A 25,567-nucleotide genomic window follows, 5' to 3' on the forward strand; every position below is an offset into this window, starting at 1 on the left:
TCATTGAAGTTTACCATCTTTTATGGGTGCAGCTCTTGGCACCCCAGAGCAATTACAATAGTGACATCAAAGATCACTGATTACAGATCATCATAACAAATATAATCATAATGAAAAAATATGAAATATTGTGAGAATCACCAAAATGTGACACAGAGACACAAAGTGAGCAAATGCTGTTGGAGAAAAAGGCACTGATAGACTTGCTGAATGCAGGGTTGTCACAGACCTTCGATTAGTAAAAAACATGGTATCTGCAAAGCATGATAAAGCAAAGCACAATAAAACGAGGCATGCCTGTACAGCAGAGAAAAGTTAGCCTCTAAGAAGTTATGTGATTTGACTGAGGTTACTGGCAATTAAAAGGCACCTGGGTGGCTCACTTGGTTAAGCAACTGCCTTTGGCTCGGGTCATGATCTGGGAGTCCTGGAATGGAGCCAGGTATGGGGTTGGGGGCCTCCCTGCTTGGCAGAGAATCTGCTTCTCCCTCTGCCCATTTCCCCTGCTCCTGTGCTCTCTCTCTCTCAAATAAATAAATAACCTCTTAAAAAAAAAATAAAAGGTGAAGTCAGAATCTCAATTTCCTGAATCCTTGAATTTTTCATACTGTAATTTTATATAGCTGTGTGCATTGTAATATGTGTGTGTATGTGTATGTGTGTTTGACAATAATAAAGCTCATTTGTAATGAATTTGAAGTGCTACCTAAGGGATAGTAATAGGGAATTAAAATTTTGTATAATGAATTGAAAATTACAGCCTATACTTTCAAGCATAGGTTCTAACTCACATTCTCGAATAGGGTAATATATATGTATCTGTCTTCTGAAGTGTATATATATAAATAGAAACAAGGTGAGTCTTACATCTTCATGTCATTTCTCATGCAAAAGTATGAAAGTCCTTGAGAAATGTCATTAACTCCATCTGTGCTTAGGCCATGGAGCCAAAAAAGCCATTAATCCCTTGAGGAGAGGCAGTAATAAAATGTCTGTGGACCATACCCGAGACTGGGAGCTGGAGAAGAATTCATTTGCAAGGTCACCCAAAGTCTGTAGATGAATCTGGACGTGGGAGTTAAGGCTCTTACCAACAACCACGTTAACATGGGATTATCATTAGTTGATCACCCTCGGCAGAACTGATCAGGACCTGCCCCACCAGCTTGCTCAGAAGCAGCTGCCTTCCCTCCCCCTCCGATCACTGTTTGCTTTATTCAGGGGTGCTGGAGGGTCCATGCAGCACGCTTTCTGGAATGCAGGCAGTGCTGCTTCGGGCTGGGGGCCCGCCCCACACATCAGGGCATCTGGTGGCTTCACGTCTCAATTCTAGGTGCTGCCTGGGCTCTATTGTATCTCCTGGGACCTGACCTCTGGGCCCAGGCTCCTATTCTAGGTTCCTGGACTGGAACCAGGTTTCTCACCTAGCATAGCTTTCAGGGGAGCCTGCCCACCCAGCCTCATGCTCCAGGCCACAGCACCCCCCCAGCCCTGGTACCCCCCTCAGCCGTGGCCACATACCTGCCTCAACCTGTAGTCTTGCCCAGATTTACACTCTCTGGTAACTTATGATATTGTATCCTGTGTGATGTAGGGGTAGAGTTGGACACTGTGGTTCATGTCCCTCCTCCAGCACTGATAGGCTGTGGGATTTACCCTTTCTGCTTCAGCTTCCTCATGTAGGAGATGGGGTAATAGGACCTATATCAAAAAGCTGTTTTGTGGGGCGCCTGGGTGGCTCAGTGGGTTAAGGCCTCTGCCTTCGGCTCAGGTCATGATCCCAGAGTCCTGGGATCGAGCCCCGCATCGGGCTCTCTGCTCAGCAGGGAGCCTGCTTCCTCCCCTCTCTCTCTGCCTGCCTCTCTGCCTACTTGTGATCTCTGTCTGTCAAATAAATTTAAAAAAAAAAAAAAGCTGTTTTGAAGATTGTGTGTGTGTGTGTGTCCACCACTTAAAAGAGTGCCGGACCCTATTTATATATTTATTATGTTAGTCACCGTACGGTACATCATTAGTTTTTGGTGTAGTATTCCATGATTCATTGTTTGCATATAACACCCAGTGCTCTTGTAATACATGCCCTCCTTAATACCCATCATTGGGCTCGACTATTTCCCCCAACCCCCTCCCCTCTAAAACCGTGTTTCTCAGGGTCCATTATCTCTCACAAATAGTCTCCCCCTCTGGTTCCCCCCCTTCATTTTTCCTTTCCTTCTTCTAATGTCTTCCATGCTATTCCTTATGTTCCACAAATAAGTGAAACCATGTGATAATTAACTTTATCTGCTTGACTTAGTTCACTCAGCATAATCTCCTCCAGTCCCATTGATGTTGATGCCAAAGTTGGGTGTTTATCTTTTCCACTGGCTCAGTTATATTCCATTGTATATACAGACCACATCTTTTTTTTTTTTTTATAAGATTTTATTTATTTGACAGAAATCACAAGTAGGCAGAGAGGCAGGCAGAGAGGAAGGGAAGCAGGCTCCCTGCTGAGCAGAGAGCCCGATTCTGGGCTCTATCCCAGGACCCTGGGATCATGACCTGAGCCGAAGACAGAGGCTTTTTTTTTTTTTTTTAAGATTTTATTTATTTATTTGAGAGAGAGACAGTGAGAGAGAGCATGAGCGAGGAGGTCAGACAGAGAAGCAGACTCCCCGTGCAGCTGCGAACCCAATGCGGGACTCGATCCCGGGACTCCGGGATCATGACCTGAGCCGAAGGCAGTCGTCCAACCAACTGAGCCACCCAGGCATCCCGAAGACTGAGGCTTTAACCCACTGAACCACCCAGGCGCCCTGGACCACATCTTCTTTTTTTTTTTTTTTTAAAGATTTTATTTATTTATTTGACAGAGAGAGATCACAAGTAGACAGAGAGGCAGGCAGAGAGAGAGAGAGAGAGAGGGAAGCAGGCTCCCTGCCGAGCAGAGAGCCCGATGCGGGACTCGATCCCAGGACCCTGAGATCATGACCTGAGCCGAAGGCAGCGGCTTAACCCACTGAGCCACCCAGGCGCCCCGGACCACATCTTCTTTATCCATTCGTCTGTTGAAGGGCATCTCGGCTCTTTCTACAGTTTGGCTATTGTGGACATTACTGCTATGAACATTGGGGTGCATATGACCCTTCTTTTCACTACATCTGTATCTTTGGGGTAAGTACCCCATAGGGCAGTTGCAGGGTCATATGGTAGCTCGATTTTTAATTTTTTGAGGAACCTCCATGCTGTTTTCCAAAGTAGCTGCACCAACTTGCATTCCCACCAATAGTGTAAGAGTGTTCCCCTTTCTCCACATCTTCTCCAACATATGTTGTCTCTTGTCTTGTTAATTTTGGCCATTCTAACTGGTGTAAGGTGATATCTCAATGTAGTTTTGATTTGAATTTCCCTGATGGCTAATGATGATGAACGTTTTTTCATGTGTCTGTTAGCCATTTGTATGTCTTCTTTGGAGAAGTATCTGTTCATGTCCTCTGCCCATTTTTTGACTTGATTCTTTGTTTTTTTGGGTGTTGAGTTTGAGAAGTTCTTTATGGATCTTGGGCATCAGCCCTTTTTCTGTAGTGTCATTTGCAAGTATCTTCTCCCATTCCATGGGTTGCCTTTCTATTTTGTTGACTGTTTCCTTTGCTGTCCAGACCCTATTTAAATGTGTACCTGATATGACAGCAAGAAATACCTTATCCAGCCTTTCAGATGGAACCTTAAGTCAAAATAAAAACAGGAACCATCAACCTTACCACTTTTGTCAGTTAAATTTCTTTTATGGTGTTAGTTGACTTAATATGAAGTAGATGTTCACGATGATAAAGACTAGTAGTTAACAACTATTGAGCATTTTCTTTGGGCAGATGATATGCTCAACGTTGAATTACCTAATGAAGTTCCCACAATGACCCTGTAATGTAGGTCTTGTAATTATTCTTCCTGTTTACAGATGAGAAACTGAGGCCTGAACTAGTAAGTGGTAGGGGCAAAATTAAAACAAAGGACCAGCTTTTAGCTGAGTCCACTGATGAACACATTCTGACCAATTCACTTCATTCAACATCTAGGTGATGACAGTTGTTTGCAACTGGGTACAAGATGCCATTTTACTTCTCTTCTTAAAAGATTTCCTATCAGATTCTTTGGAGGATGTTTATCTTTTCATGAAGGCTTTGTAAATGAGGCAGTACACCTGTGGATTGCAAATGTTCATATCTATCGTGTCTTCACAAATAAAACCTACACCAAAGGGTGACTTGGATTTGTCTCTTCCCAGCCAGGATAGGAGCTGCCTGTGGGGTAGATACATTAGTAAGAAACTGCTTTCCTATCTGAATAGCAATTCAGTTGACTTACAAAACTTTAACAGTGAGCACATTTTGACTGAAACTGATAGTGTAAGAAACATGTGGCAGCAGAGATAATAAAACAAACCACGTGTTTCTTCTTAGGAAGAGCTAAGCCTTTTCACGAGGAAAGCTGGAGACAGAATTTTAAATGTCCTGTCAATTCGTTCATTTAGTCTAATTTTCTTTCTCAAAGGGGAAATTGCTCAAGACCGTTTTGGTTCCATTCAGTTCACTTAATGCGGTTGTTCTTGGATGTTTTATTTTTTACAGTTTACAAATTGAGCCATTCGAAATGGCTAATCATTTCCGAGCTATTGTTTTCAGCCAGTTGGAGCTGCAAAGCTTAATAACAAATGGAAAGATGTATAATTTTGGTTGATTTTCTTTGGTTTCACAAAGAGATGTGGTAGGATATCCAGTTGGTTTCCAGCTGAAGTTAGTCAGGAAACACTGAGTTCAGGGTTTTTTTTTGTTTGTTTGTTTTGTTTTGTTTTAAATATTTCAGCTTATGGCTACAGGTGATTTTTGTTGTGGGTGTCACTTGGAGCTCACTCTCAAGTATGCTTTCTTCTGGTACATGTTTTCTGGAGAATATGCCTCTGGAAGACAGGGCACGCATTATCCCACGGGTGGAAAAAAGGAACATGGGGAAGAACTCAGAAGACCTGGATTTTCATCCTGGTTCTGTGGCTAGAATGATTGTTGGACTTCCGGCAAATCCTTTACCTGTTCTGAACCTCCATTTTCTCATTTGTAAAGTGGAGGGATGGGTCATCTCTCTCTCTTTTTAAAAATTATAATAAAATACACATAACAAAATTTACCATCGTAAACATTTCTAAGTGTACAGATCAGCAGTAGTAAGGATATTCCTACTCTCATGCAGACAATCTCCAGGACTCTTTCCATCTCACAAAACTAAAAATGTCCCCATTAAACAGCTCTCTGTTCCCCGTCCCTGGCCACCACCTTTCTACTTTCCATTTCTATGAATCAGACAACACTGTCAGTGGAATTGTACAATATTTGTCTTTTCATGTCTGGCTGATTTCATTTAGCATCATGTCCTCAAGGTACCTTGGTGTAGCATGTGCCAGAATGTCCTTCCTTTTTAAAGCTGAATAGTATTCCACTGTGTGTATACACAGTATTTTCTTTACCCACGCCAATGCTATTTGTAAATCTAAACTTGCAAATTTTCCACCATCCTCATCTACTGGCCAAAGCTGTGGCCTTGAAAGGAGCGGGCAGCTTGATCAAGGGATGGGCAGCAGGTTAGGGGTGAATGCTAATCGGCATTTCTGGTTCTGAGGCCAGCGCTGCTTCCCCGAGGGCAGGCTGTACTCCCGACCGGCGGTGGCGTTTAGAGCATGGGAGATGCAGTGATTCCGTATGTGCTAACTTACAATGATGACCCGGCTTTGGTTCAGCACAGTTAGAGAAGCAGCTCAAGCGTTCCAATATTTTTTAGTGGGCTTTTCCGAAAAGTCCGTGTTTTATCAGGACTAAGTCAACTGTCACTTGGTCCCGAGGCATAACAAATTGGTACCCAACCATGGGGTTCTCCTCCACTCAGTGGTATTTTATTCTTTTTTTTTTTTTTTAAAGATTTTATTTGTTTATTTGACAGAGATCACAAGTAGACAGAGAGGCAGGCAGAGAGAGAGGGAAGCAGGCTCCCCGCTGAGCAGAGAGCCCGATGCGGGACTCGATCCCAGGACCCTGAGATCATGACCTGAGCTGAAGGCAGAGGCTTTAACCCACTGAGCCACCCAGGTGCCCCATTATTCTTGAGACAAAGATAATTGCAGGAAATGCTGCCGAAGATAGACACTGTCCTGTGTTTCCCTCTCTGCCCTCCCTCTCTTTTGTCATGGTCCCTTTGGCATTCCGAGGCTACGTCTCTTTGTGGCTGTATCTTGGCTTTTAAGCTGTTCCTGGTTTTGTTGGTAAAGGCTCACAAGTGCCTTTCTCCTTGCAGTCTGTGAAGAAAATTAAAGGATATTTGCCACTATCCAATTGTTGTAATTATAGTGAATGGCAGTTGAAAGCAGAAAAGGGCAATTAGAGAGAAAATTCCTTCCTTGTCTGCCAGAGAAGACTGTGAACATGGCAGAGGTAGCTGCTGACACTTTGTACTTTGTCAGAGAAATTGTTTACGAGCCCCTTCCCCGATCCACCCAGGATCAGGATCAGGATTAGGACCAGGTGTTTCTGTGAGCACGTCCGGATTTCTGTGTCCAGAGCTCTAAAGCTCTGAAAGGCCCCTTCCGTGCTCACGAACTGCAGGCTGATTGGCTCCTCGAGCCCCGCTGAGGCCCCACGTGCCTCTCCTCAGGTGGAAGAGAATGTGGTGGTGATGTTCTGGATGCTGGTATGTCCGAGCCCACAAGGTGATAAATCCCGTCGTTAGTGGGGCTTACCGTCATGAGCCATGCGCTGGCAGCATTGAGCCTGCCTCCGATTTGTGGGCCGTGCTGGTTTTTAAATGAACTCTCCCAAGAACATTATGAACCAGTTAAGCCTTAGCTCTCCTCTTCACCATCTTCCCCCAAATGTTACTGTGTACTGTGCTTATTTTTTTGGTGTTTTGCTAGCCTTGTGATGTGGGGAGATTTATCTTTTTCTCTTTTATTCAAAATACAGAATTTGGAGAAAAGTGGTGTCTCAAGGAAAAGTGACATAGGTAAGTAATGATTTTTTTTTTTAACTTATGAGTATGTACCCAGGTATATTTCTTGTAAATTATATTTCAGTGAAATGAATTCTCTTCCTGATTTTCTTTATAAGGTCAGTACTGCCGTGCAAATGTTCTGTCTTGGGCCTGGGCCCACATCTCCCCTCATGCAGACCCGAGGAGAACACTTTTTGCCTCAATAGAGTGACATGTGATTTGTATTGGGAACAACAGCCATTATGTTAGATTGAATTCCCTTGACCCTTGTTTACTGAGTTTCCAATAAGGGTGGAGGACTGGGCCAGGTGAACACTGAGGGGGCAATGGGGACAGTAAGACATAGTCTCTGTCATCAGGGGCCCATACTTAGTGGAAGAAAAGGACTCACCTCTGCCTGGGGCCCGATTTCCTACTTGCTGACTTGCAGACACTGCTTTCCCCATGGGTCAGCTTACCCACCACACCTGCCAAACCTGTCCCGAGAAAGCTGGTGCAGAAGCAGCTACTCGCATTGTTATAGACACCCCTACCCCCATCACGGCCCCTATGTATCCTTGTCCTCCCCTTCAGTGTATTGTGAGCCTTCAAAAATGTGACCATGAGGGGCGCCTGGGTGGCTCAGTGGGTTAAGCCTCTGCCTTCGGCTCGGGTCATGATCTCGGGGTCCTGGGATCGAGTCCCATATCGGGCTCTCTGCTCAGCAGGGAGCCTGCTTCTCCTCATCTCTCTCTGTCTGTCAAATAAATAAATAAAATCTTTTTTTTTTTTTAAAGATTTTATTTATTTATCTGACAGAGAGAAATCACAAGTAGGCAGAGAGGCAGGCAGAGAGAGAGAGGAGGAAGCAGGCTCCCCGCTGAGCAGAGAGCCCGACGTGGGGCTCGATCCCAGGACCCCAAGATCATGACCCAAGCCGAAGGCAGCGGCTTAACCCGCTGAGCCACCCAGGCGCCCCAAATAAATAAAATCTTAAAAAAAAAAAAATGTGACCATGACGTCACAGTTGTCATTGCTGCTTTCTGGCATTGTGAGAAATAGGTCCCAGTATGGTGACAAGAGGACAGACAAAAACCGACATCTATGTGAACTTTGTTGATGTTGGTGGTCCCAGGGTAGGCCGTGGGGACTGAGGTAGATCCTGGACAGGAGAGAAAGGGCACACTTTCCTTTCTAGGCCTTTCTTTCACAGGCCTGGGTTCTGCAGAGTGGAAGGCAGGAGAGAACCCCTGGGTGGCCTGTGCTGGGGTCCCGGGCATGCATGCCTTCAGCTCTGAGACTGGCATATTGAAGGAGCCTTGTTAGCTCAGTGCTTTCTCTTCTTTATGTTATGATACCCTGGATGACTAGCCACTTCTCCCTTTGTGGAGATGTTCTCCCTGCTGCCAACACTTGTGGGTTTGGGCATTTGTTTTTGTGGTTATTTTATGAGATTTGATGAGGCTCCTAGGGCTCCTTATAGAAAATGGTTATTATTTTTTATTTTTAGGGCTGGAGGGGCAGGGGGAAGGGAGAGAGAGAATCTTAAGTAGGCTCCATGTCAGCACGGAGCCTGATGTGGGGCTCGATCTCATGACCCTCAGAGATCATGACCTGAGTGAAAATCGAGAATGGGACGCTTAACTGACTGAGCCACCCAGGTGCCCTGAAAATCTGAAGATGGTTGTTAAATGAACTAATGTCACTAGTCTAGGACATGGGCTTGAAAGTATCAAGGGGAAGTTACCTGGATAAGTAAATCAGCACTCCTGCGATTACAAATGGCAAATCTAGTGATACGTGCTTTGGTATCGGCATATCCAAAAAGACCTCGGGGCCTTATTTGCCACAGTGTCAACCTGTGTCTGCAGGCTTGGGGGCGTTGAGAGGTGGACTGCAAAAGCAGCCTCCCAGGAGAATCAGAGTCTCTCCACACTCAGGGCGAGGTGGCCTTTTTCCTGTTTCGGCTTACTGCCTGGTCAGGAGATGCATGGGTGACAGTTACTCACCAAGTAGAATACAACTGGAGTGGCTCTTCATGCACGTGTGTGCGCGGGTATTTATCCCTCAGCCTAAACTCCTGAGTCCGCTTGCTGTTCGGCTTTTATCAGAAGAGCTGCACGCTGATTGCTCATCAGAGAGACAGCAGCAGGATGGAGTCTGTGTTTCTACATTACCTCTGTCCCCGAGGGATTAGTACTTAGTAGACTAATTTCTTATCAGAGAAATTAGTCTATTTCTCTGAGAAATAGAGAACCTTTGATTTCTTTTTCCTTCAAAGAATTACTATTTCTCCTTCGGGGGTCTTTTCTAAGGACCTTCTTGGTTCCATCACCTTTCATTAATGCTCTGCAGCTTACCATTGGCCTCAGACCCACACGGGTTCTTTCCCAGTCTTGACTGTTTTCTTTATCTTCCTCTTCTGGCCCATCACGCCCTTCATTGTCTTCAGGCACTCGGTGTACGACCCCTTTATTCCTCTTTCGCCTCATCACCCGTAACTGCCTGATTTGCACCCTATTTCTCAGCCATTCCCAGCTGTTACTATTTTCAGGACCCTAATTCCACATGCTCTCCCAGACCTTCACTGTCCTCTCTGTTGAGAAGCTTCTCCCACCTCTTCTGTGGGTATCCCCAGGACACAAGGTCCTCATCGCTTTTCTGGGAAGGCCCTACTCTGTGGGGTCCCAGATGGCTCCGTGGCCCTTCCCCTGTTTGAAAGCTATTAATCTAAAGATGCACTCTTAGTGTGCACTTAAATCCTTCATGGTCTGATCTGGCTGAGCCAGCCTCCCCCTCTAACTTTATCGCTGACTGTTCCCTTCATCTTTTTCTCTCAAGTACCTGACAGACTCCCCGGTCACCAACCCCTGATGCTGCAGAGAGAAGGCAGGCTGTGGGCTCTGTGATAACCCTGCTTCCTTCTCCACCGCTGATCTGCCACCCTCTCTGCCTGGGTCTGAAGAAAATTGCTGCATTTTAAAGGAAAAGCAGGAAATGCCCCTTTCCAGAAGGTCTGCTTGCACTTGCTCTCCCTCCACCACCCGCCCCGTGCTCCCGTAGTTCCCCACTTGGCTCTGTACTGTAATGGCTGCCTTCTGACCTTGGCTCAGGCTTGCTATTGCTGGGACTGTGCTTCCCTCTCTCAGCACGCCAGAACCGTGCCCTCAGTACAGACTTAGGCACATTTGCTGGATGAGTGCCCAGAGCACGTGTGATCAAGGATGAGAAGGAAGGTGGTGGTTTCCTAGTAGCAAAAAAAAACAAATAAAACCCACAGCACGTGACTCAGGTGCAAGCAAAGGAGAAGGATTCACTTTTTTCTTCCTGCAAACCCTCTTTCCCATGTGGAAGGACTGTTGTCTTTGTGGGAGCAGTGGGAATTTTGCTGATCTGGTAGAAGAAAAGGCAGGAGTTGATTACTGCAATATTAACCTTTTGACAGACGGATTTGCCCTTTTAAAAATCTTCTTATGAATTATTTTGAACATAGGGGAAGCCACAAAGAGTGATACAATCAACATCCATGTATCTACCAACTAGTTTAAGAAATAAAACATTCCTGGGGCGCCTGGGTGGCTCAGTGGGTTAAGCCGCTGCCTTCGGCTCAGGTCATGATCCCAGGTCCTGGGTTCGAGCCCCGCATCGGGCTTTCTGCTTGGCGGGAAGCCTGCTTCCTCCTCTCTCTCTGCCTGCCTCTCTGCCTACTTGTGATTTCTCTCTGTCAAATAAATAAATAAAATCTTTAAAAAAAAAAAAAAAGAAAGAAAACATTCCTGACATAGCGGGAGCCTTATAACTGTGGTCTTGATTTGGTGTTCTCATGTAATCTTTTATATTTTCTGATCACATGTGATAATATCCACCTTATATATATTTGTGCATATCTTTTCACAAACCTTTGATTTATATGGTTATTCCTGTGTGGCTTGGTTTTGTTTTTCAGTCTGTAGGATTCACCTATAATGTCCATCTGGGGTGATGCCTCAAGTACTTGTTAATTTTCATTGCTGCATAGTATTCCAGTTGGTTTATTTTCTTAGTAGGTATTGGGAGTTGCTTCAGATTTTTTCTTTTTACACAATCCTGCTGTGAGCACTCTTGTTATATATCCTTGTTTATACATATGCAAGTTTCTCAAGGATGATTAGTAGGAGTGGAGTTCCTGGGTCGTTGGGAATGTGCATCTTCAGCTTTATTAAATTTTGCAAAAATTTTTCTCTGAAGTTTATTTCATTTTTAACAAAAGTAAGTCTTTATAACTCCTCTTTTGATATGTCACTTACATTAATGTTTCAGATACAGTAGAACAAATACTACATTTCAGTTGAAACATGAGATACTTGTTTAAGTCTTATCTGTATGTCCTATTTATAAAGCCAAGAAGCTGATTTGAAAGAAGGGTAGGTATGTGGGATGTTCATATTTATATAAACCCCCAAAGGAAAAGAATTAGGTCATATTCAATAGCTTGTTGAACATTTCCCTTTAAATTTTTTATTGAGTTTTAACCAAAGAGCATTTTGGGTTATTTTTAGGATCTAGATGGCTCACTGTGGAGCTATTTGCTGTATGAATATTTGAGTGATTGAATAAATGAATGGAACTATAGAACTGAACATAAAAACAATAAAATATATGGGATAAAATTAAAACCAGATTATGTCTCTGAGTCGAGGTATTAAAAGGAGAGGCACATGGTGCGGGGGTTGGTCCCCACATTTATTGCTGTAAGGTGGACTGGAGGCTACAGTTTATGTGAGGTCTGCCTTTTGCCAGTACCCCTGTCTGGGGGCAGGGCGGTGACCCTAGGGCTGTTTCTGTCTGTTGCTTTATTGCAAACTCAAAACCTAATGTGCTTCTCCATTGTGGGGACTAAGCAACCATCTTTACTGGCAAGACCTCCAATTGTCTTCCCGGGTCAGGTGGGCCTAACATTCAAGGGTTTGCTCTGTGCTCGTCATTGCAAGAAAGCTGGCCACCCTGAAGCGAGAGTCTAGGGGGCTGGCAAACACTTCCAGTGTTGTTGTAGATGGGCTTGTATGCCACACTTCTTGTGAAGTCCTGCTCTTGTGGAATCGTGGCTATTTTCCTGGAGATAACACGTAATTCTGGCCAGGTGCCCTGTGAAGCAGAGTAGAGATTATGGAGTTATTTATTTGCAAGCTCTTGTGACCTGATGGGACGGAAGTCGTCACTGTTGAGTGTCACCTTAAAGAGCCATCCAAAACATTCTTGAGGTGGTGTTACTAGTTTGCTAGGTTTGCTGAAACAAAATGCCACAAATTGTGTGGCTTAAACAATGGAAATGCATCTCACAGTTCTGAAGGGTGGAAGTCTGAGCCCAAGGTGTGGGCAGGGAGGGTTTCTTCTGAGGCCTTTCTCTGTGACTTGTAGAAGGCTGTCTTCTCCCAGAGGCTTCACATCATCTTCCCTCTGTGTATCTGCATCCAGATTTCCTCTTTGTGTAAGGACACCAAATATACTGACTTAGGTCCCCCACCAACAACCTCACTTTAACTTGAGTGCCTCTTTGTAAAGACTCGGTTCCAAGTAAGGTCACATTTGGAGGTCCTGGGGGGTTGGACTTGAACCTGTGGTGTTTGAGGGATGCCCTTCAACCCATAACAAGTCAGGTGCAAGGTAGGGTTATGTGTGACTCATTAGAAGGCTAGTGGCAAACAAGATTTTCAGCTACTAGGGAGGCTAGTGTTGTAGACGTTTTCCTACTTTCTCACATTTACCAGTCGTGCTTTCGACAGACGCAGGAGCAGGTGCACATTTGTTGCTGCAGATTTGATGGAATACAGTGAGCTTATTTGCTAACTTCTAGGAAGGATGTTTCAGAGATCAGTTCAAAAAGAGATTTTTGTCGCTATGATTACATTTAAATGGATTTTTTTTCCCTAAGAGTTTATGGCCTGAAGGCTTGCCTTGCAGCTTTTCTTTTTTAAACTTGCTTTTAAGTTTATTTCAGTTGTTGAAAAATAAATACCTGAAATCTCTTTTTTTTTTTTTTTTTTTGGTTCTAGATTTAAAAGGAATTGTATTTGTCATCCAGAGTCAAAGTAATTCTTTTCATGCAAAGAGAGCAGAACAGTTAAAAAAAAGCATCTTAAAACAAGCGGCACATCTTACACAGGTATGTAGTGATGGCTGGGATGTCTGCCTGTTACTTGTTTGTTGTTGCTTTCATTTTTTCCAAAGTACTCCATCTGTAGAGAATCCATTTTATTTAGATAAGAGTAACTCTTCCGACTTGTTTTGTTTATTTAATATCGACTTGTTTAAAATGTTCTTGTTAATTCCGGATGCTCAAAGCCTCATTTTCTAGATTCTTCTTATTTTTTTAAATTTAAGAGACTTGCATAATTATGTAGGACTATTGTGGTTTTGTCATAAAGTATGATAAAAAGAAGTGGAAGGAATAACATTATAAAAGCAGGGCTTAAAATAGCAGGGATAATTAATATTCAGAATTTTAGTACCAGGTTCTTTGGCAATTTTCATGTTGAAATAACATTTTCATTAACCTTAGTGTTTCCTCCATGAGTCTCTTAATCTGTTTTTTAATTGGATATCATTAATTGAACTTTTGGGTTGATTTGTAATGCAATATCCAGGAAGGATTATAGAGAGAAAGATCGACACATGCAGGTACATATTTTAATAATGTTTAAAATAAGCATGAACTGAATCTAAAGCTGCTATGAATAATGCTGGAGGTTTGGGTAAAGGAAGATCTACCTTCTTGTCTTGCCATAGAGATGCTTTCTTTAGCGGAGCAAAAAATATTCCGCCAACCCTGCTCACTACACTGCCTTGCTGTGGCCTTCAAGACACACGTGCTTGTCTATAGATGAAGGCCATCCCTCAGCTCTGTTAGCAAGAACTCTTTGACAGGAGATGTGTGTCTCTGATGGATTGCTTTCTTTCTGTTGGTGGGTGCTGGGAAATAAAGGATTGTAAATAGCCATGGACAAGTTAGCCTTAACGGTATTCAAGGCTGAGATAGTGCTGAGCATAAGGTTTAGTTGTGCTTAACCTTTAAATGCTTTACCTATAAAATTCATCTGACCTCCCAGCATCCTTATAAGGACAGGTCCTTGCCTCCCCTCCTTAGAGCGTCACACCTTCTCAAGGGAAAGCAAAGACTAGCATGCTAGAGACAGATTGTTTTTTGGTAATTGGAGATAGACGCTGGTGATGAGTTTAAAATACTTCTTTGTTTGGGAACCCAACTTTGGAGATTTCCTTCTACTAAACCTTGTCTGATTTCATCAGAGAGACAGACATGCAGCAACCTTGACTGGATGGCTTTGTTCCATATGCTCTGGTAAAGCACTAGTGGAGCGGCCAAATAAAGGCCAAGGCAGAGAGGATGGGGAATCTGTAGCCTGAATAATCCCTCGGTTGGGTTCAGGCAGGCATTAATGGAATTTAGTTCAATTAGGCCTTGGCAGTTGCCTTGGATTGCATAATCAGTAATGACACCAGGACAGACTTACGTATCACTTACTCTTATGAGTTAAGAGCTTGTGTATCTTTATGTAAGCATGTGTCCTTGTTCTCAAAAATACCTTCCTTCTCACAGAGGGAATCATGTCTTTTAGATTATGTATCTTCCCCATTTAATCCAGCTTGTTTTGCTTTTTCTTCCTCCTGAGCACCTTAAACAGAATGGGTATTCAACCTATGGCAGTGGAATTGAATCAAGAGGAAATTGAACAAATTAAAATGAAAACTTGGTTTAAGTAAATTATTTTCGGGGCACCTGGGTGGCTCAGTGGATTAAGCCGCTGCCTTCGGCTCAGGTCATGATCTCAGGGTCCTGGGATCGAGTCCCACATCGGGCTCTCTGCTCAGCAGGGTGCCTGCTTCCCTCTCTCTCTCTCTGCCTGCCTCTCTGTCTACTTGTGATCTCTCTCTGTCAAATAAATAAATTAAAAAAAAAAATCTTAAAAAAAATAAGTAAATTATTTTCCCTATTTAAAATTTTTTGGTTAATTCTTAAATTGATAATGGTGGATCCCTCTCATATTAACTAGAATAGATATTTTACTTCTCCCAGTGAAACAACAGAATGTGGAGAAGAGTTGTATAAAAAGATTGAGTATGAATTGGTGCGAGGAAAATAGGATCTCTTGAGTAAGTGAATCTTCGAGAGACAATATGGAGAAGAAGAAGAAAATTCACTTGACTACATTAACGCAGACAACATAGCAATGAGTTAAGGAAGGTGGGGGTTTCCTTCCACTCACAAATAGTCCCATGGGTGTGTGGGCTGGGGATTGGCAGCTCTGTGCCAGAATCCTTCTGTTTTGTTACTTTACCATCGGCTAGAGTGTCTTGTCCTCATTGGCATGGTTGGAACCAGTTAACTATCACAACATTGACATTCTGGTGTATGCAGGACAACCAGTTTCCTTTTAAGGTTATGTCCCTGAAGTGGTATATGTCTTTTCTGTCATTTCTCCTTACATCCCACTGTCATGTGGGCACATGCAGGCTGGGAAATGTAATCTCTAGTTGGGTGGCCTTTGGATCCAGTCAAAATGCAAAGAGTTCTAATCGCTGAAAGGAGGAAGGTGATTATAATCACTAAAAGGAAGAAGAGACAAATTGACATCACTGCTAAAGTCAGGACATTGTTTACACACCAAGGACTCCCCTAGTCAATAGGAGAATTTATCTATGAAGCTCCCATTCATTCACTCATTCATTCAGTATTTACAGAGCAAAGCACTGGCCATGCAGACATCAGCAAAATGTAGTCCTTGTGCTTGAAGAGCCCACAGTCCAGGAGAGGAGATAGGCCCATACATGGGCAATTTTAAAGCAAGGCTGAAGTGTAGAAAGACAAATACTGCATGATTTCATGTACATGAGATATCTAAAAATAGTCAGATTCATAAAATCAAAGGCCAGGGCGGTAGTAACCAGGAGAGGGGGAAGTGAGGAGTTAGCAACAGGCCGAAAGTTTCAATTAAGTAAGATGACTGAGCTCTGGGGTTGGCACTCCAGCATTGTACTCTGTTGTACACTAAAAAGTTTTTGCCTTGTTGCAAGGACAGAGCTCATGTTAAGTTGTTCTTGCCACAGTACAATAAAAATAAATAAAAAATCAGGCACTAGTGAGGTTAAAGAGGGGGGTGGGAGCAGGGAGGGCTTCTCTGTAGACAACCGGGGGAAGGCAGCCAGGGGAGAAGCACAAGCGTGTTGCCCAGGATGTGGAGCGGTGTGGGTGCCACAGCCCAGAAGGTTAGGTAGGGACTGACTGCAGATGAGCTGTAGGTCTTCTTAAGGGTCCAGGCCTTTCTCAGGGCCTCTCAGGGGATGCTCTGGGCATTTGAGAACTATTTCTTTGAGATCCAAGACATTTAGCATCTCTGGCCCCTGGCAGTACATGCAGGAGGAACCCACAGTCCCTGTTACTACAAGTACTGCCTGTTGAAAATGACTGGCTAGGGGAGAGCCATTAGGGCCTCCTTGTGTCAGCTCTGTATTTTAAAACCATCACTCCGGTGGCTGTGAGGAGGGCAGCTGAACAGACATGAGCCTGGGGTAAGGAGCCTCATCTCAAGTCACTGGAACTGTCCAGGGTGATGCTGCTCAAAGTGGGGGTGCAGACCTCTGCTGGTGCTTCACCACAGGCAGTGTGAGAGGCATGGGGCCAGGAGCGAGGGGTGGAGCTGGCGGGGTGGTGGTGGTAGGGCCAGAATGGGGGCAGTTGGGGTGAGGGGTGGAGAAGTCAGGACCAGTGCCCAGGTCAGGCTGAGGTGGGGTGGAGCGGGGCCGCCATCTGAGGGAGAGGCTGGGATTCGTGGGTTTGTAGGGTGCAAGAGGACTGCAGGTTTCTGCCCATGATATCTGAGGTGGAGGTGTCGCATACTGGAGGCTGGATGTTTGTTTGCTTGAAACTCAGGAGCACAGTTTGGCCAGAAGGTGGTGGATTTGGAATCAGGAACATATGTAGGCAGTGGCGGAAAGCTTGAAGGTGCTTCTTCTTGGGGGCAGTGGGACTATGGGGGAAAACCAGGGTTTGGGGACTGGGCAGAGGATGAGCAGCCCTCTGGGGATGTAGGAGGAGTATATGAGACACAGAGAAGGGGCACGGTCTGATGTCAGGGACGCTGAAGGAATAGCCTCTTGAACAGTGGTCGCTGCTGTCCTGTTCCCCCAACCGAACTCGTAAGACAGGGTCTCAAAAATGGCCATGCCACTGGGCCGTCTTGCTGTGGGGACTCCTGCCCTTGCGCTTACTTCGGGAGGTGTCCCCACTCAGAGCACTTTGCTGTTACTGGTGCTCTTGTTATTGTGACTTTTCTTAATGATGGTTAAAAAAGAAGAAAAAAAAAAGCAAAGCATGTAAAATCTGCCCTCAACCATTTTTAGGTGTAAATACTATAAAGCACATTCACAATGCGTAACCAGTTTCCGGAGCTTTTTGTCTTCCCCACAGAAACTGGATGCATAGCCATGACACAACAACTCTACATTTCCCTTCCCTCCGCACTTGGTAACCCTTGGACGTTGTCTCTATGAATCCGACGGCTCCATGTACCCCTCGTAAGTGGGATCATAGAGTATTTGTCTTTTTCCGAACAGGCTTATTTTACTTAATGTACTGTCCTCAAGGTTCATCCGTGTTGTAGCCTGTGATGGGGTTCCCTTCCTTTAAAGGGCTGAATGTTTGTTATTGTTACTTTGATAGCCTTGGTCCGCCACAACGGACAGCAGGATGAACACCACTTTCTGGGATGCTCCTCTGGTGTCTCCCACAGGCTCCCCTGCAGTGCCCTTTCTCCTCCAGGGCATCTGTCCTGCCCTCAGACTCCAAAGGGAGGCGAGCCCTGCTCTGTACTTCTCTTTGTATCCCCCACAGCTCCTCATGTAATGCTGTACGTGGATAATATTAGAAACTGCATTTTTCACTGATAGATTTTTCTCAGCTTTTAAAGCTTAGAAAGCAGTTCCATTTCACTTCTGTATTTACCTTTTCTAGCACTTTATTTTATGCTTCTGTTTTCAGTTTGCTTATCCCTAATTTTTATTGTCCTTTCCGTGTACACTTTGCACGTTCCACGTGTTGAGTAGCTGTCTCAGATTGCCACTAGGTGGCAATATTGGTTTTACGTTTAAAGACACGTAATTAAGCAACATCATTAAGCAAACCCTTCTTTTCCAGCATTTAATTTCTGTGATAATAAATGGAGTCTAGACTAAAGCAATAAGGAAACTTCCCTTTAATTATAAGATAGTCTACTTTTCTTATTCTGAAATTCTTTCCTAGGATGGAAGCCAACTGTGAATACTGAGGTAGTTATGACAAAACTTTAATGCTTGGATTTAATTTGCTCACAAGATCCTGCCTTTTGGTAGTTGAAATGGCCAGGGACATTTTAGAGTCTGCAACTATACTGGATACTGGTTCATTTTTTTCTCTTTATAGGGGTGTTTTTTTGTTTTGTTTTGTTTTTTAATGGTATACATGTGATTTATTGAATTTTAAAGATTGAATTTTAAAAGAATTTAAAGTCGAATTTTAAAGATCCAAAGATAGTTGACAGCTAATACAGGGTTTGTGGACAATCCTGGTGGCAGTATTGGGATACCCTGACCTAGAACTACATGAAGATAGAGCAATAAGGTTAACTTCAGAGAATTAAATGCTGAGATCCACAAAACATGCAGGTGGGCCAAAGTCCCTTTAAGAGGCAGGTATGACTCCCTACTTAAAATTTAACTGGGACTCGTTTTAAGAAATCGACATATTCTTGGGAAAGAATTGACAGCTCATTCATCAGCCACAGAAGCGGAGAAAGGAGAATCTAAGGCAGAAGTTGTCAGGGCATCCCAGCTCTGTGGTGGGGGCATGCTCGCCCCTTCGAGGATGGGTCAACCCCATGGTTTGGCAGATGCGTGCTGTACCTCTAATTGAACAGGATGCCTGGGGCTCTCAGGTCACTAGGGACCTGAATCAGGAAGTGTTCAGGTTGCAATCTGGATTTTCCCCATAGATTTGCCCACCATGAGCATTCACAAAATTTTCTTGCTAAGGGTGGAATCAACAGTAAGTTTTATCTTTGAATATTTATCTGATAGCCCAAAATATCTATTCCTCCCACACTACCAGATGTCTAGAACTGCTGTTTGTTTATTCATTACCCTTGTCAGGTTGCACTTGACTACAAAATCTGCCAAAAATTAAGGTGCAAAAATTTAATGGCTTCTGTGATTATGCATCTGCTTCTAGCTGTTCTCTTTGCTTTGGCAAGTTGTTACCTAGGCCTGTTTTGCCTCAAAGTGCTAAAATGTGGTCTTATTAAGAACACAAACATTTTTCATTGTTCTAAATGCGAATATAAAAACAGGAGCCTAAACTAACTTTCCGTCTGAAACTTAGTACTGTATTGGGAGTTGTTGCTAGAATGGTGAAACTTTCCCTTATTTCTAAAATACTTTGGGTCATTTTGAGTTGTTCTGTCCATCTCCAGTTTTGAGCTTATAAGGCAGCTTATAATGGCTCTGTGGTTTACAGTTGGATGTTTCTTCCAACCAGTCAGCTAGCAGACTTTACCAAGTGCTCTTCTATGTGCAGAGTACCATTCTTGATTGCTGGGGAGTGACAGGTTAGAAAGATCCTCAAGCTCTTTGACTTCCTTATGAGGTAGGCGGTAACTGCTTCATAATAGAAATGACTATATCATTAGGTCGATGCTAGACGTCGAGATAAGCATCTTCAAAAATTTATCCAACAAATATTAATCGGTCATCTGTGGTTGTATTAGGTACTTACGAATGTGAAAGGACATCTCCAGGCAATACAGAGGGCCCGTTAGAACAGTGGTGCCTATTTGAAACCAGTGAGGAAGTAGGACAGTATGTAAGAAGCATACATTTATTAATGTCGTGTCCATTGTGCATGTGAAGCCTGAGAGGGTAAGGAAACAAGACATGTCAAATCAGGTAAGAAAGACAAGAAAAATGAGCTGGAGGGCCGTTAGCCGAGAACTTAGAAACTGGAACTGGAAGACAAAGGCAAATTGTCAAGAAGGCTTACTGTTAGGATGCCAGGTGGAAACTGGGATTTGGGCAATGGTTTGGACGATGGGTAAGGATGTGTTCACAGTGCACTATGTACTGGTCTTTTTAGACTGGAATGGATGGAAAGTAAAGTCAGTGAGATGGGGGATGTGGTTGGTGAGCACAGAGTTCCTAAATGCATATCTGTGGATACGAGAATTCAGATTTTGAGGAAGTGCTATTTTTTCCCCCTCAAGTTTTTTTCTCCCCACATTACAGATGGAGGGGTAGTGTGAAGTTACAAAGATTAGCTATTTAAAGAGGTGCACAAACAAAAGGCTGTGTGCAGGTGAGGCTGTCAGAAACCCACAAGGCGAGTTTGTGCCACAATCTCTTAATTAATCAGGCACTTGAGTGTGTGTTCTTTGAGACACCTACTATGTGCATACTATATGTGCATCAGTTATGATTTGACTTCTGTTTCTCGAACCTAAGAAAATTCCTTCTTGAATGGACATTTGTGTGAAAATACTTGCATATATATGTATTTTTTGTTACCTGGAGTGGGAGCAAAGAGCTTGGATTCTGGTAAAGACACTGTCGGAGTATCTTGTCCTTGTATTGTTGATGGAGAGGCAATCCTTTGAATGTCGTCTTCTCCCTCATGGGACCTGGGATCCAGTAGCCAAAAGGAACTGAGACTATGATCATCTGTACTATAGCTTCAGAAGTCTTAGGTCTTAATACTTGCCTAAAGTTACGGAAACCAGTATTGTTCTCCAAAGGAATTTCAGATAAGATTAAGTTGGAAACAATAAAGGAAAGAATATAAAAGCATCCTGGTGGTTTTTTTAGTTGGTTCTAGTAAAACAAAAATTGTTGAAGACTCTAAAGTGTGAGCTTCAGTGAGAGTACAGGGCAAGGGTCACGCTTGATTCGGGAACCACTTTGAGTGAGGAAATCAGCCCCTGTAGTAGTGAGTGCCTCGGGGAGGGGAGGCCCGAGTTCGCAGTGGAGGCAGGACCCGAGACAAATGTGGGCAGAAGCACAGAGAAATTATGGTTCTGTTTTTTTTTTTTTTTAAATATTTATTTATTTATTTATTTTCAGTGTTCCAAAATTCATTGTTTATGCACCACACTCTATGGTTCTGTTTTTAAGGCAACCTGCAAATACAGAAAAGCAAGTTCAGAGGTGGGGTATTCTTAGAAGAGTTTGGGGGGACAGGTAGGGGAACGTTGTAGCTGTATGCATTGCAGTTGGCAGTTGTTGGATTGCATTTTCTGCTTTGGGCCAAATGGAGCCAAACTACCTGCTCAGAACCCCCTCTGCCCGAACTAAATAGCTTTTGAAAAGAACAGACACTTAGAATTTTATTGTCTTCTTTTGTGATATGAACTTTATTTAAAACCTGGAAGAATCTCAACCTTAACAAATAAGTGATAATTTTTTTCCCTGTTCACAGAGAGTTTTGTAAATCACTATTTGCTTGAGGAGAGTTAGTCTACAGACTTTGGTTTATTAGTTTTAAAAAAACCAACTTTATTTCCATAAGACAAGCTAGAACAAACCTTTCAGTGTGAAGAAGCTGGAGAAAGAAAAAAAAAGGATGGTTTTTTGTTTCCTGTTTTTAGAAAATTTTTTTTATTGTCACGGAGACAGCATGAGGCACTTCACTGAAAGGTTAGCTTTGACTGTGTGTGTCTGGATATCACTACAGTTCTCTTTTTAGGTGAGAGCAGTTGGATGCTTACTGAAGATTCGATTCATTTTTTTGTAGTAACTGATGGTTACTACATTAACCATCACATTATCACATTATCACATTAGTTTCTTAAACTGGGGACTTATTACATTACATTTACATTTTACATATTACATATGTATGTGTATGTATACATACTACATATTTACATTATATTACATTTATTGCTGTTGAGTAAGAATTTATTCATCCATCCATTCATTTAATAAGTCTTTATTGAGTATTTATGTTAAGCAAGGACCTGGGCAAGATGCCCCAGGAGAGAATAGGACATTGAGACCCACGTTGTTTCAGAGGTGGTAGCTCCGTGATGACGAGTTCATCCTACTGTGGAGAAGGCCATGCTGTGAGCATTTGTCCTTTTTAGCTGCCTAGCATTTGAACCCCTTCCCTATCCTGGAGAACTCTATCCCGGGTGAGTCTGGAAGAAGCTGGAGCTTGGCCCAGTAAGAACATCAGAGGTCAGACGTTGGATCTCTCCAGGTTCGGGGGTGCAGCTTGTGTTGCAGTGTGGACACTCAGGACGTTGCCACACAGGACTGTGCCTGGAGCTGGAGGCCCGCGGAAGCTATCGCTTTAGAGCTCCTTTGTTTGGTGGTTACACCTGTACACAGTGGCTAGAGGTGACCTTGGGGACTGGCACATGCAGGTGTGCATGTGTAGAGGACATAAAGTGCTCCTTGGGGACGAGGTGCCACTGGTGGGGGATGCCCAGCAGGCTGGCCCCTTCCAGCTGAGTCGTGGTGCCCGCCCTCCAGCAAGCTCATTCTGGTAGGCAGCACGCTGCATGTTGCTGTGTGAAGCCACAGCGACATCACTCTCTAAGGACACAGGCAAGGAAGCACCCAGCCCTGCCTGGAAAGGTCAGTGAAGGCTTTGTGATGGTATTTGAACTGAGCGTTGAATAAATAGTAGACTTTGCTAGGGTGCCTGGGTGGCTCAGTGGGTTAAGCCTCTGCCTTTGGCTCAGGTCATGATCTCAGGGTCCCGGGATTGAGCCCTGCATCGGGCTCTCTGCTCAGCAGGGAGCCTGCTTCCCCTCTCTCTCTGCCTGCCTCTCTGCCTACTTGTGATCTCTCTCTCTCTCTCTCAAATAGATAAATATTTTTTAAAAAATAGTAGACTTTGCCAGACTCCTGCCTGAGGCAACTGTGGGGACGCTTGATGGAGGCAGTTATCGTGAGTCTTGCTGGTTATTAGGGAAAGGGGTGAATACAAGGAAAGTGAGTCGCTTTGCGAGCCAGCTGGTGAACTTATGTTGAGAAAGGTGTGGTTGCAGAAACTAGTGAGACATCTGATCTATGGGGCCAGGGTCTGGAGCAGAGACAGAGAGCTGGAAACTAGGGCAGTAATCACAGCTGCCTTTTTTTTTTTTTTTTTTTTTTTTAGGATTTTATTTATTGTTGGTTGGGAGGATTAGGGGGAGGTGCAGAGGGAGAGGGACAAGCAGACTCCATGCTGAGTACCAAGCCTGACATAGGGCTTGATCTCAGGACCTGAGATCATGACCTGAGGCGAAACCGAGAGCTGGATACTTAACTGACTGAGCCGCCCAGGTGCCCCAAGAGTGAGGATTCTGATGCACAAACTTTGGCTCCAGAAGTCAGATTCTTAAACAATGAGCTGTGCTGCCTTTCATGAATAAATGAGTGATTAGTTATAACAGATTTATATGAGCTATAAAAATGTACTTAGTAATGCATTACAAAGTAAATAGTTAATAAAAATAAATTTTATAAATAATGAGGTAATAGCTTTCTCTTATTAGCAGAAGATAGGGTAAGACAGGTATTTGGAAAATACAAATATATCTATATATATTTTAAATAGAGGCTCAGGTTCTTGGAATATATGTTATTACAGCATCACATGAAATCTGGTTCATAAATGAATACTGAATTTTTAAAGACCAGTAAATCTGTCTGATATGTGTTCCAAACAGCATATCAGACATCTTTATCATCATCCTTATAAGATATACCTCCTTCTTATGGGAGAAGTTATAACAATAAACAGATGATAATTTTCATCATAATTCATGTGTTGGTCTAAAAGCTCAGTTCAGTGGCTAAGACATATATAACAGTTGGAATTTGGAAATGCAGTTGAACTGGAAACTTTCTTAAAACAGGATTCAGTCTTTCAGAGCCACTGCCTCATCCTGAACAAATGTCTTGGCTTTTGCTTTCAAATTTAGTACTTGGTCTGAATGATGAGACTGAATTAGACCATTAACTCCGGTACCACTATGCTTTGAAGTAAGGTTATGGGCAAGTTACAAATATTGGGAAACAGTCTGTCAAGAAGGGAAAAGGCCAACAGCATGAAGTTAAATTAGTTGAATTCTTTCCAGACAGAGGTACAAAGAGTCAAGTGATCCAAAACCAAATTTGCCAATAATTAAAGTTATTTTTGGTATTAAAATATTAATCTGTTTCCATCCATGTTTAACTGTTGACTCTTTCATTTGTACTATTAATATTTCTAGATATAAAACTTTCGTGATTTTACTTCCATATCAATAATGATGGACTCTCGGGGCTCCTGGGTGGCTCAGTGGGTTAAGCCTCTGCCTTCAGCTCAGGTCATGACCTCAGGGCCCTGGGATCCAGCCCTGCATCAGTCTCTCTGCTCAGCAAGGAGCCTGTTTCCCCCTTCCTCTCTGCCTCCTTCTCTGCCTACTTGTGATCTCTGTCTGTCAAATAAATAAATAAAATTTAAAAATAATAATGATAGGCTCTCTCCATTCGCATACAGAGAGCATCGTTAGAATGCTCAGCTGTGGAATCAAACCCCTTGGCCAAATACGGGTGATGGATTTGTGTCAGAACCAGGGAACCAATTAGAGTGTTAATTTTGAAGGTGATTGTTCAGAATTGTTAGTGGCTTTAAGTGTGAACGTATGCTTGATATATGTTCAAAGGAAGTACTGACTGCATGTCCAGTAGGCTTTCTGACCTCAAAGTGCTTGTTAGGGGACCAGTAGATGCTGATGATGGAAGTGAAGATGGACTGGTTCAATGAAATAAATAGTTGACATAAAAGTCAACTGTTACTGTTCAAATTGTTCATTTTCTTTCCTTTTTCTGTCATTTGCCCACAGTAGGCCCTTTTAAAATTTTTAGCCTGTTTATGCTTGCCTCTGTTACAGCATTATCTCATTATTGAGAAAGCCTGACTTTTTAGGTTTGAGATGGTGGTATTGTTGCACGAATAGGCGTCATTTAGATTGACAATAGACAGTTCCATACGCATGGGTGCCTTTACTATAGCTTTTATTCCAAATGGCACTGTTGATGTAACATTTTCTTATTTTCTTTCCCTTTCCTATTTCATTTGAAGACTCTCTCAGTCATTCATCCAATTACATATTAAAAAAATTGCCTTGCATGTAAAAGTGCTGTAAGCTGGTTATGGCAGCTGAAAGGAGGAATACATCTCGTGGTGGTGTTATTTATAACATACAAGTAAAAAGAGCATTAATTATTACAATTCTGAGTAGTAAAAACTGAGATAAGATCATTTGATAGATAATTTTGTTGTGACCTTTTAAGTTATCGTATCTTAGAGGTGCTGATACATAGGAGCATGTGTGCATGTGTGTTCACACAGAGCATACATATGTACACATGTGTATCAGTACACACATATATAGCATATACATAAAAACAAGAATAAAAGCTCTTGGGCCTTTTTGAGGATTAACGGATGAAAATTTATTTATAATTGAAAGGACCTTGGGTTAATCAAGAGTTAAGATCAGGTTTCTGAAAGTCAAGGTGG

The 25,567-nt window shown here is 43.1% G+C and overlaps 1 protein-coding gene across 3 annotated transcripts in view; it reads left to right on the forward strand.

Moving 5' to 3' along the window:
* B3GLCT (beta 3-glucosyltransferase) overlaps nucleotides 1–25,567 on the forward strand; it is a 124,389-nt gene that overhangs the window by 18,382 nt on the left and 80,440 nt on the right. For all 3 annotated transcript variants that reach the window (XM_047723091.1, XM_047723089.1, XM_047723088.1), the window contains exons 3-4: nucleotides 6,987–7,026; nucleotides 13,026–13,135. In XM_047723091.1, the coding sequence (XP_047579047.1) occupies nucleotides 6,987–7,026; nucleotides 13,026–13,135 (150 nt within the window). The remainder of the gene's footprint in view (nucleotides 1–6,986; nucleotides 7,027–13,025; nucleotides 13,136–25,567) is intronic.

The sequence above is a fragment of the Lutra lutra genome, chromosome 3, assembly GCF_902655055.1.
Source record: "Lutra lutra chromosome 3, mLutLut1.2, whole genome shotgun sequence".
Taxonomy (NCBI): Eukaryota; Metazoa; Chordata; class Mammalia; order Carnivora; family Mustelidae; genus Lutra; species Lutra lutra.